We start from the raw sequence: 13,126 nt of genomic DNA, 5'->3' as shown, positions 1-13,126 counted from the left end.
TTTATCATAATTCTTTCATTTGTTTTCTTCTGTTTCAAATTTCAATAAACACGTTATATTGCTTTACTAAACTATCCTTTGTCTACTTGAAATCTTTCTAATGATTGTAAATAAGAGAACCATTGATAGTTATATCCCTGTGCCACTAATTCTTCACTCCATTTAGTTTACAGTTCCCTTAAAAAAATTCTATTATAACATATTGTGTTGGCCAATTGTTTGTTGTCTGTAAAATGTTTTGTGTGTTGAGACCCACAAAGCTATTTGCAGGTACAATCTGGGTTTATAAGCTGGTGTAATGTTGAGATGATGGGCTGAGCCTCTGAGACATCCACTGCATGCAACAAGATGTCATATAGAAAATGCAGCAAGATGTCATTTCACAAGGCATATAGATCATGTTCCTTCACTTGCATGATGATATCATGAAGCATATTACATCTTTAGTTGCCTTTGCCCACACCACTCTACCCAACTCCTCCCTCCCAATAACTTCCTTTGCAAACACCCAGGGAGCTAATGTTGATTCTCCCATTTCTAAACTCACTGCACCAGCATTCAGAAACTAGGCGAATCCATTTCTTTTTAACCTATAGCAATTTTAAATATGGTAGAAACATTCAAAGTCTACGGAGAAGATTCACAATTCGCTAGCAAATTCAAACAAAATGAAAGGAAAACCTGCATTTGAGACACATCCTTGCCAAATGCAATTTTTTCCAAAGTTCCCATTTCAAACAATATTACTATGTTTTCCCCAAATTAAGCCCTCCCCCCCAAAATAAGCCCTCCCTCAAAAATAAACCATCCCTGAAAATATTTAAACGCATGCGCAGCCGATCCCCACCATTTCCTCTGATTAGGGTTAAGGAGACAGAGCTGGAAATCAGGTAAGACAGCAAGAGGAGCCCTGTCTTGCTCCACGCTCCCCAAAATAATAAGACCTCCCAGAAAATAAGGCCTAGTGCTTATTTGGGGTTCAAAAAATATAAGACAAGATCTTATTTTCAGGGAAATAGGGTAGAGTATTACAATATGTCAGTAGTAGGAGTGGAGAAGACATTCCAGGGAAAATCTTATCATGTCGTTCACGCATGACAATAGCAAAGTCATTGTGCGTTTGCAGGGAAAAGAGGACCATTACACATCACACATAATTTTAACCCACTGTTTTCTAACAGCACATTTTTCAATGCAGTAGTTTTGAAAGCAGCCATCACAAAATCAAAGTCAACCTCTGTTGCTGAGCTGAGCAGGAATCTGATCATCTCACCGTACTTTCAACAGCTGAAACTTCTGGAAACACCAGAAATATCACACTGACTGTAAGCAAAGATACCAATCTCAAGCACAAATCAGTACGGTCGTCAAACGGCATTCCTTCCTGGAAATACCAATTGACAGTGAAGACCGAAAGAAAGCAGGGGAAGAAGAAAGTAGCTCAGCACCACTGGGATGTAACATCCTGCAGCTCAAGTGGTTGTTGGTCCACTTAGTGAAAACCTCAAGTCATCTCGGGGAGTAGGAGAAGAAGGTGAAGCCTCAGAACAAACTCATTGGTGTTTCCAAACAACTCAAAAGCAGTGATTACACAGCAACTTCTCCTGCAAAAGAAACAGAAAAAGCCACATATTACATTCACAATATATACTTTCAAAAGCATCACAGCTGCATCAAAAGGTTACTCTGAATCATACTTTAACGTTGAATATTTACAGGGTGTCTGCAGTGTGTGGTCAAAACAACCAAGATAGCAGTCATAACTACGATCACTGTTAAGACCAGCCCAAAGTACTTTGTAGACCAGCATTGATATTTTGGGCATTCCTGATTGGTCTGATAGGTGACCATCTACTACTATACTTCACCCTCTACCACATTTGAGAGCAGCGGACTAGTTTAAGACTTAGCACAAATACTGTTATACACTTAATCTTGTACAGTGGTACCTCTACTTACAAACTTAATTCGTTCCATGACCAGGTTCTTAAGTAGAAAAGTTTGTAAAAAGAAGCAATTTTTCCCATAGGAATCAATGTAAAAGCAAATAATGCGTGTGATTGGGGAAACCACAGGGAGGGTGGAGGCCCTGTTTCCTCCCAGGTGATTCCTAGAGCGGCTCCATGGAGGCTTCTCCCCGCCTTTTCCGGCCCCATTTCCTCCTAGAGATTCCTAGAGAGGCCCCACGAAGGTTTCTACCTGCCTTTTCCGGTTACAGTTTCGGAGGTTCGGGTTTGTAAGTGGAAAATGGTTCTTGAGCAGAGGCAAAAAAATCTTGAACACCCGGTCCTTATCTAGAAAAGTTCGTAAGTAGAGGAGTTCTTAGGTAGAGGTACCACTGTATTTTAATTTATCTCACTCTCTGCTTCTTAGCATTTTCCAGGTGAGAGAATCATTGCTCTCTGCTTCACTTCTGTTTTGATACAAACACCCATAATCCCATTATTTGGAACTGGGAAGTGGGGCATTGGGAATGAACTATTGGAAAACATTATGTGGCATCTGTGAGCCTTCTCAGTTGTGGAAGAAAGACCGATCAAAGTCTAAATTGTAAGAAATGAAAATATCTTTCATGAAGAATTCCAGAAGATTTTTTTTGTTTTCTTTGCTATTGAGTCAGTGATGACTCCCGGTGCTTCCCAGACAAGTCTCTGGAGTTTTATTGACAGGATTTTCGGAAGTGGTTTGCCTTCTTAGGCCTGAGAGTGATTAACCACAGTCACCCAAGTGGCTTGTGCCAAGGAGGAACCAGAATTCTCTGTCTCTCAGTCTCTAGCCTGCTGCCTCAATCACAGCACCCCCATCGGCTTTGTAACGATCCATTGGATGAATTGTATCATTGTAAAAAGCAAGGAGAGATTGATTTTTGTATGAAGCTCACTGTGCATCTTGCAAGTTAGCTTAAGAGTAAAGCATACTACATGGGTTTTTTTTTCTTACTGGGAGAGTTTATTTCCTCTTTTTAAGAAAAGAATGTAAATTCCAATGTTGATTGCGTCCAGGAAAAAAGCTGTTCTGACACCATTTAAAAAAACTCACTTGAATCACAATTTGACAGATAATTTCAGGGATTTCCTTTTTTTATTTTTTATTTTTTTAAAAAAAACATACATATCATACAAACAATCATTATTATTACAATTGAAGATTGGTTAATCAAAGTTAATATAAATACTATTTATATATCCATCTAATACAGTGTTCCCTCGATTTTCGCGGGTTCGAACTTCGCGGATAACCTATACCACGATTTTTCAAAAAATATTAATTAAAAAATACATCGCGGGGTTTTTTCTATACCACTGTTTTTCCCATCCGATGACATCATATGTTATCGCCAAACTAATAATTTTTGCAAATAAATAACAAAAAAATTAATTATTGTTAATAAATAATTATGTTTATAAATATCAGGATCACTAAGTGTCTTATTCAACGGTGAGTACCAGTAATAATGGTGAGTAAATGGTTGTTAAGGGAATGGGAAATGGTAATTTAGGGGTTTAAAGTGTTAAGGGAAGGCTTGTGATACTGTCCATAGCCAAAAATGGTGTATTTACTTCAGCATCTCTACTTCGTGGAAATTTGACTTTAGCGAGCGGTCTCGGAACGTATCCCCCACGAAAATCGAGGGAACACTGTACATATAAATATTTATATTTTCTACTGTTCAATATACATTTATTTTTTTATTTATGTATTTATTTATTTATTTATTTATTTATTTATTTATTTATTTATTTGTTTACTTACTTACTTACTTACTTACTTACTTACTTACTTACTTACTTATTTATTTATTTAGACTTATATGCTCGGAGAAGGACTTATAAGTCCTCCTCCAAGGACTCAGGGTGGCTCACGACATATATAAAATACAAAAAAAACAATGATAAAGTTTATCTTTCTGCTCCTAGTTGATACATTAATGTTTACACCTCATACATTCTTCTCCTTTTGAATCAAAATTAGAAAAATAATAGAAGAAATAATTAAAAAATTGTATTGATTGGAAACCAGAACTTTATCCATTAGGAATCATTACAGGCAACTACTCAAAAGCAATATATGAATACCTTATGCAGCAAAATGGAAACAAAATGACACACCTAATGATGAAGAAATTATTTTAAAAATTCTTGAATGTGTGGAGATGGACAAAATGACTAAGGAGTTACAGGATAAAGAATATTCTGAATATTATGCAACATGGAACAGACTGTACGAATGGGCAGGGATTTCTATTGCTGTATGTTACCCATTTTACTAACCCAAGAAATACCCCAAAGTGAAATGAAGTCTTGGCTTGATTTCTTCTGTGCGAGAGAGTATTTGAAATTTACAATACTCTGCACAAGCTGTTCAGGCAAAAGGGAAGAATATTGTTGGACAGTGCTAAAGCCTGAACTGTCATGTTTGGTCTGACCAAGCTTGCTGATTATGATCTTTATCCTGGTTTAACTAACTGAAAACATCTTTCTACCTCTCTACAAGCAAAACACTAGCAATGCATGCAGGAGGTATTCCTGCAAGACAACAGATGTATCATTTTCCATATGATTCCCAGAAGGAGATGAATCCACTGATATTTTTTTCCTACCAGTTGTTCTCCCTGTATCTAACTGAGTAATAATATGAAGTGGGGGATATGGAATATCTACAGTGTCCCTACCATCACATTCTTGCTAGAAATAGTCATTGATCAGTGGTGGGATTCTTTTTTTTTTTTTTACTAGCAGTTCTGTGGGTGTGGCTTGGTGGATAGGGCTTAGCAGCTGTGGTAGGGGAAGGATACTGTAAAATCTCCATTCCATCCCCACTCCAGGGGAAGGTTATGCAAAATCCCCAGGAGGGATACTGAACAGCTGGGACTTGGGATGCAGAGAATAGATGGGGTGGGACCAGTCATGGGCTTCTGCCCACATGTGGGGGGCCAACACAGTGGGGGTAGTAAAAATGGAGCTTACATATAGTAGATATAGTATATTTTTGAGTGCCTGGGTATAATATGTATGTACACATATAGGATTAAATAGTATATTTTGGATGTTTAGTAATAGTAAATATCTTGTATCTCTTTGAGGTGAGGAGAGACCAGGCATCTTAACCCAAAACCTTGACGTGAGTGATGTCAAGTTGGCCACCTTTAAGCCAGTCACATGACCTTTAAGTCACCATTGTTCACTCCTACCCAGTCACATGGTTGATAAACCACTCCCACCCAGTCACATGATTATCAAGCCACAACCACAAAATAAGCCACACCCACAATGTGGTAGTTAAATTTTTTGTGGCCCTTCACTGGACAGGGCCTGTCAGAGGTGGTATTTACTGATCCTCTGTACTACTGAAAATTTCCACTATCAGTTCTACCGAACTGGTCAGAACCTGCTGAATCCCACCTCCGTCCTTGATCTGTATATATGTTGGAGGAGAAGATTGAAGGGAGCCGAGGCTTCTGTCTGATTTAAAATCTGAGTAATTGGAATTCAAAATTGCATATGAAAACTCTCAGTCCTATAAGAGGCAAAGGGTGGTTTTTCATTAAAAGGCACCCAGACATTCACTTTTGCTAAAAGCCAGTCACTTCTCTCAAACTCTATCAATATTTCGATCTGAGAAGATTGTGAGGGAAGGTCGTACCCTTCCTCTGTCTTATTCCATTGATGGCAGAAGTTTCATCAGCCAAAAAACTACATTCGATTTTACCCTATGTAATTTTTTCAAAGAAAGCTCGTTCTAAAATGTCCTGTTGTGATGGTCTTTTAAAAACTATGAATGAATTAGCAGTCAACATCACCAAGCAAAACAAAGGAGACATTGAGTACATATCATATTACAACATTTCTGTTTAATTTTTGCCTGCCAAGAGACCTGTGTGTTCTGCCTCATGCTGGAATTGGATCTGAGGGACTGCTAGTTTTTGCATTTTTTTCTCCTAAAACACACGCAAGCGAGTCACTATTGTTTCTTTGTTCCAATACTTCTGTGTGCGATCTGAAGTCTCTTTTGCACTCTCTACAATCTAATCTAAACTAGATTGTATCTAATTACATTAGATTAGTACACATTGGCCTATTCATCATGGGCTCAGCAGTTAACAACAATAAGAAACTTCAATATTTTACTTGTCCCAGGAGATACTTTTAACCTCTGCTATCACTTGACTTTTCTTCCCCAGTACAAGAAAATGCCTTTATATCATTTAGCATTTAGACTTATATACCACTTCAAGTACTTTACAGCCCTCTCTAAGCAGTTTACAGAGAGTCAGCATATATTGCCCCCAACAATCTGGGTCCTCATTTTACCGATCTTGGAAGGATGGAAGGCCTAGTCACCCTTGAGCCTCCTGAGATTTGATCTGCCAAACTGCTGGCAGCTGGTGGTCAGCAGAAGTAGTTTGTAGTACTGCACTCTAACCACTGCACCACCAAGGTTCTCTATATAGAGTCATCATATTTATATAATTCTTATAGTTGTTTCAAATGTAATTCATGTTTGGGATTAGGATTGAAATAAACTACTTCACTAAACTAAGGTGCATTTACACAAGATAGCATTGTGCGTCTAGACTCTCCTGTCTCTTTTACATTCTCAGATTGAAGCACATAGGCTTCAATCAGGTCCTCCATTTTGGAGGGAAATATACTGACTTCTGATTGGCTAGACTGTCTAGCAGCTTCCCATAAAAGGGCTGACTGTCAGACAGAGCTTTTGCTGGGTTATTATTATTATTATTATTATTATTATTATTATTATTATATTTATTCATTCATTCATTTATTTATTTATTTATTTATTTATTATTAGATTTGTATGCCGCCCCTCTCCGTAGACTTGGGGCAGTTCACAACAGTGATAAAAACAATACATGGTAACAAATCTAATAATTAAAATCTAGAATAACAGTTTTACATTACAAAGTCTAAAAACAACAACAACAACAAAAACCCCAATAGATAAAATACATACACACAGTCATATCATGCACAAAATTACATAGGCAAGGGGGGGATGTCTCAGTTCCCCCAAGCCTGACGACAGAGGTGCGTTTTAAGGAGTTTATAAAAGGCAAGGGAGGTGGGGGCAGTCCTAATCTCTGGGGGGAGTTGATTCCAGAGGGTCGGAGCCACCACAGAGAAGGCTCTTCCCCTGGGTCCCGCCAGATGACATTGTTTAGTCGATGGGACCCGGAGAAGACCAACTCTGTGGGACCTAACCGGCCTCTGGGATTCGTGCGGCAGAAGGCGGTTGCCAAATAAGGCTGTTGTTTTGAAGCCACTTCTTTTTGCCTCTTCCATTCACCCAATCTGAGAGTCACCCAGTGAAGGTCTACCAAAATGTTTACTACCACACTGTGGGCGTGGCTTAAGCATTTTCTTTCAACATCTTTCAGTGCAAATTGGGTGCTCTGGGGTGGAGCTGCATTTTCGCTACCCCACTGCGTCCCCACTCGTCCGGGCAGTAACCCACCCCTGCATACACCCCAAAGAAAATCTGGCATAGTGTCCAAATGTTCTACAAAGGAACCATTGAATCTGTCATCTGCACCTCTATAACTGTCTGGTTTGGTGCTGCAACCCAACAGGACTGACACAGACTTCAGAGGATAATCAGAACTGCAGAAAAAACAATTGCTGCCAACCTGCCTTCCATTGAGGACCTGTATACTGCACGAGTCAAATAGAGGGCGGGAAAAATATTTACTGACCCCTCACATCCTGGACACAAACTGTTTCAACTCCTACCCTCAAAACGTCGCTACAGAGCACTGCACATCAAGACAACTAGACACAAGAACAGTTTTTTTCCGAACACCGTCACTCTACTAAACAAATAATTTCCTCAACACTGTCAGACTTTCTACTAAATCTGCACTTCTATTCTACTAGTTTTTCTCATCATTCCTATCACCCATTTCCTCCCATGTTGACTGTATGACTGTAACTTGTTGCTTATATCCTAAGATTTTTATTAATATTGCTTCTTCATTGCTTATTTGACCCCTATGACAATCATTAAGTGTTGTACCACATGATTCTTGACAAATGTATATTTTATTTTATGTACGCTGAGAGCATATGCACCAAGACAAATTCCTTGTGTGTCCAATCACACTTGGCCAATAAAAATTCTATTCTATTCTATTCTATTCTATTCTATTCTATAGGAGGGAAATAGGAGGAACCCCCCCCCCCCCAAAATAACATAGCAATCCTCAACAACAACAACAGCTAAAAAGGAAAGTCCCACCAATTGCCTTCTGCTTCAGCTGGAGTGTCTGGCACAATTTAGCTAAACCATGGATTCTTCTTCATTTCAGTTAGTTCCATCCAAGCAGCAGCACCAAAGATCAAGGCCCGGTAAAAATAAGAATTCTTTGCCTTATCCCTGTCTGGATCAAGCAATCATGGTTCTTCCCACAATTTTGACTCAATAGATGTCTGAAGCGGTTAGGAACAATGTGGTTTTGGTGGCTTAGACATAGAAACATGCAGCGCAACTTACGGGAACCCACTGTGAACAAGGAGCCTTGAAACTCTGCAGAGGCGTCTTTGCAACAAAATACTTGAATGACAAACTATTCAATTACATTTGTAGTTCCACAGGGCGGATTCATATTACCACATGGCCTGTTCAGAATTAGCCCCCTGAATGAAAAGTGGTTTGTCTCCTTTTTTTCTTTCTCATAGTAAATATTCAAGGTATTTAAAAACAACAAGGGGTTGTGATAAACCAGGAATTCTCAGCCTTAGCAAATGCAGGACTGTGGCCTTGAACTAGTTTTGAGATGCTTGAAAATATTTTTAAAAATTATTATTATTATTATTATTATTATTATTATTATTAATTTTTTTAATTTTTTTATTATTATTATTTATTAGATTTGTATGCCGCCCCTCTCCGTAGACTCAGGGCGGCTCACAGCACAATAAAACAATTCATAATAAATCTAATAATTTACAATTTAAAATATTTTTAAAAACCCATTATTAAGCAAACATACATACAGTCATACAATACATAAATTGTATAGGCCCGGGGGAGATGTTTCAATTCCCCCATGGCTGATGACAAAGGTGGGTTTTGAGGAGTTTACGAAAGGTAAGGAGGGTAGGGGCAGTTCTAATCTCTGGGGGGAGCTGGTTCCATTGAGTTGGGGCCGCCACAGAGAAGGCTCTTCCCCTGGGGCCCGCCAACCAGCATTGTTTAGTTGACGGGACCCGGAGAAGACCCACTCTGTGGGACCTAATCGGTTGCTGGGATTCGTGCAGCAGAAGGCTGTCTCGGAGATATTCTGGTCCGATGCCATGAAGGGCTTTATAGGTCATAACCAACACTTGAATTGTGACCGGAAATTGATCGGCAACCAATGCAGACTGAGGAGTGTTGGTGTAACATGGGCATATTTGGGAAAGCCCATGATTGCTCTCGCAGCTGCATTCTGCACGATCTGAAGTTTCCGAACACTTTTCAAAGGTAGCCTCATGTAGAGAGCGTTACAGTAGTCGAACCTCGAGGTGATGAGGGCATGAGTGACTGTGAGCAGTGATTCCCGGTCCAAATATTAATTTATCAAACATTTGGTTTTTTTTAAAAAATAGACATTTTGCCCTCTCTGCTGTTCTGGAACTGCAGTTCCCTGAATTTCCAGCCAGTGGTCCATCAACTACACTGAATGGGAATTCTGGGAGCTATGGATCCCAAGGTTTCTTGGGGAAAAAAGTTCTTATAGGGAAATCATTCAAATTTAAGCTCATTTTTTAAAAACATGAACCGATTGGCTTTATAGCTATGAGTCTGGGGATAGTCTTTGTGAGGGAGGTCTCACCAGTGGTAGATTGCTGCATGGTTGCAAGGATTCAAGTGAATCATTAGCTCGGATTGCTGTTGGGCCCGCCTGCTCATCCTTGTTCTATGCTATCCATTTATAACTTACTTCCTGGCTCCTTGGCTGGCCCAGCTATTTGAAGCTACGTTTCTCTCACAAAGGGGTGCACCGGAGCAAACCAAGGGTGTGTGTACACATCATCATCATCATTATTATTATTATTATTATTATTATTATTAATAATAAGATTTGTATGCTGCCCGTCTCCGTAGACTCACAACCAGTGAAAGTGCAGCCCACCTCTGGTCCCATCACAATCACATCTATAGAGACGAGGCTATTTTTAAAGCTTACACTACAAACACTAGATAACTTTACTGTTTCAACGTAAAAAACAACAATACAGTGGTCCCTTGACTTTTGCGGGGGATACGTTCCAAGACTACCCGTGAAGGTCAAATTTCTGCAAACTAGAGATGCTCCCTTCCTTCCTTCCTTCCTTCCTTCCTTCCTTCCTTCCTTCCTTCTTTCCTCCCCCTCCCTCCTCCATTCCTGGTTTTACTTACCCTCAGAACCCGCAGGCACAATGGGGCGGCAAGCTGGGGGCTTTGCTGCACTAGCTGCTGGCATCTCCCATGGCAGCAGCGGCAGTACCGGTGCTCAGGGTCAGGGCAGGGGAAGCTCAAGGCAAGAGGGATCCAGGCCAGGACTCGAAGGCGGCATTCCAGGCCGGTCAGGTGGGAGGTCGGACGCTAAGGGAGACAGCTTAGGTGGGTGGGGCGCTAAGGGAGACAGCTTAGGAGGTCGGACGCTAAGGGAGACAGCTTAGGTGGGTGGGGGAAGAAGAGGTGGGGGTGGTGGGTGGCAGAGAGCCGTCAGCTGCAGAATTCCCGAACTGAGGCCACCATCATGGGAGACGCCGGCAGCGAGCGCAGCAAAGCACCCAGCTTGCCGCCCCATTGCTCCGGCTTCAAGTGGAGCATGCCAACACTCTGAGAATTAAAGGGGAGGCTGGGGCAGAAGTGGAGCTTTTATTTTAAAAAGCAGGACGGCTGGGGTGGGGTAGGAGAAGGAGGAGGAGAGTTAAAATGCACAGTATTGTACATCGGGCGGCTGCGGGAAAACATTTAAATGTTCAAAAAAATCGAGGAGTATTTTTTATTAATATTTTTTGAAAACCCGTGGTATAGCCTTTTCGTGAAAGTCAGACCCGTGAAAGTCAAGGGACCACTGTATACTAGTTATAGACACTATTCAGCCAGACAAAAGTGGCTTAATATGCAGTGTTGCAAGATAACACAAAAGGAGAATGTGATCGTGGCCACATTATAGATATTCCCAAGAATTAAACTTTTCTTGAACAGTAAAATTTGAGACCTTAGGATTTCCATAGTATTCCTGAAAATAGGTGGGCCTTATCGACTGAGATCTCAAATTGCTAAGCAGGATTTCCTGAAATTACAGTGTAGGTTTTCAGTCTCCAGTCCAGCCCACAACCCACAAAAAACCCATGCAAAAAAACAACAACAATGTATATAAAAGTCCCACAGAGTTGTAAATATGATTATATATTATTTAATTCAACTGTTGGCAATATTTGGTACAAATTTCGCCCCCTATGCTTTTGCAGTATGTGACTCTGTTCAAAATCAAATGTGTGCCTTTTCTTGTAACTAAACCTCCTTGCATTTCATAGGTCTTGCTTCCAAACAATCATATTCATATGCAGAACCCTAACTTTAGCATCACTAATCATTTAGCAATGTTAAGAGAAGGCTTGATCCCATGCCGGGACCTTCTGGTATTTACGGAAAACCAGTGCACGGGAGCGTGGGAAAATGACACTAGATAATTGCAGTTAGTGGATTCAGTTTGCAACTGTTCATTACATAGTTCAAATGTTTCTTTTGGCCACTGCGATGGCAGGAAGAAATTGCTCAGATTTACCATGCTGCAAAAACTGGATGTGGGAGTATCTGAGATGACCTCCACATGGTGGCCGCAAAATGGGCACTTGCCAGTAATACGGACATAGACACATATAAACTTAATACCAACCTTTCAGTTCTGAGTGATGTTATGGAACCACAGGTGCTTAGGATGGAGAAGAACTTTTCTTCTTCTTCTACAAAAGCAAGAAAGATAAAATACAATAAATCATAAGACCTGTCATAAGACAATTTCAAACAGAAATTATCAGTGTGTTCTTATTGATTTGGCTAAGCTGAGAAAATGCAAATCATATATCAAGAGTTGATGTATTTGTTGAGGCACTGACTATATTTATATAGTGAGAAATTGATATCTTTTTGTCTACTCACTACTGTGTTCCCTCTAATTTTTTTGGGGGGGTGGGCGGAAAAGTATACTGTCTGAGCGGCAGTCCCTTTGGGACTGGGCGGCACAGAAATAATAAATAAACAAACAAACAAACAAACAAACAAATAAACCACCCTGTTTTGCCTCAGAGAATTTCAAAATAAAATGCTGTACTGTGTGTCTATAACAGTGAGCTCATAATAGGGCAACTCTATCAATATCAAAATGCCACTTAAATAGTTGAGCTAGTTTCAAACTAGATTTTGATTTTCTTTCTCTCTTCCTTACTCCCATTCTTTTTCTTTCTCTTTTCCTTGCTCTCTTTTTTCTATCTGTTTCTCTCTCTTCCTCTCTCTCTCCTTCCCTCTCACTCTTTCCCTCTCGGCTTCTGGGCAGGTTTGGAAAACTCTTGAGTTGATGATGATTTTTAAGTGAGCGATTGCTCACTGCTCAGGTTGGAGGGAACTATGCTCACAACACAGATAATATCTTGAAGAGCTAGATAGATCAGAAGGATGCGAAATTTTACAAATGCACAATTACCTCAGTCCTTCCTCTTTAAGAAAAAAGAATTGACCAGCTTGACAAAGAATTAGCACCCAAATGGCCTTTCTAGAGAAGTACAGGCAAGATCAAGAAGTATATAAGAAGCCTGAAATGGTATAGGGCAGTGATGGCGAACCTATGGCATGGGTGCCACAGGTGGTACACGGATCCATTTCTGCTGACATGTGAGCCATTGACCTAGATCAGCTCCAATGTGCATATGCATGCCAGCCAGCTGGTTTTTGGTTTGCATAGAGGCTCTGGGAGGGCATTTTTGGCTTCCAGAGTGCCTCTGGGGGGATGGAGAGGGCATTTTTACCCTCCAGGGAAGCCTTTGGAGCAGGGGTCCCCAAACCTGGCAACTTTAAGTCTTGTGGACTTCAACTCCCAGAATTCTCTAGTCAGCATAGCTGCCTGGAGAATTCT

At 40.3% G+C, this 13,126-nt stretch overlaps 1 protein-coding gene across 1 annotated transcript in view; it reads right to left on the bottom strand.

The window, feature by feature from the left end:
* Positions 1-974: 974 nt before the first annotated feature.
* Positions 975-13,126, bottom strand: part of MYLK4 (myosin light chain kinase family member 4) — a 114,687-nt gene continuing 102,535 nt past the window's right edge. The window contains exons 14-15 of the mRNA XM_070747159.1: positions 11,894-11,960; positions 975-1,604 (exon numbers count right to left, since the gene is read on the bottom strand). Of these exons, the coding sequence (XP_070603260.1) occupies positions 11,931-11,960 (30 nt within the window). The 3' untranslated portion in view covers positions 975-1,604; positions 11,894-11,930. The remainder of the gene's footprint in view (positions 1,605-11,893; positions 11,961-13,126) is intronic.

Source organism: Erythrolamprus reginae, chromosome 3 (genome assembly GCF_031021105.1).
Source record: "Erythrolamprus reginae isolate rEryReg1 chromosome 3, rEryReg1.hap1, whole genome shotgun sequence".
Lineage (NCBI taxonomy): Eukaryota > Metazoa > Chordata > Lepidosauria > Squamata > Dipsadidae > Erythrolamprus > Erythrolamprus reginae.
The sequence above is the reverse complement of the archived record's forward strand: the minus strand, read 5'-3'. Positions and strand labels throughout refer to the sequence as shown.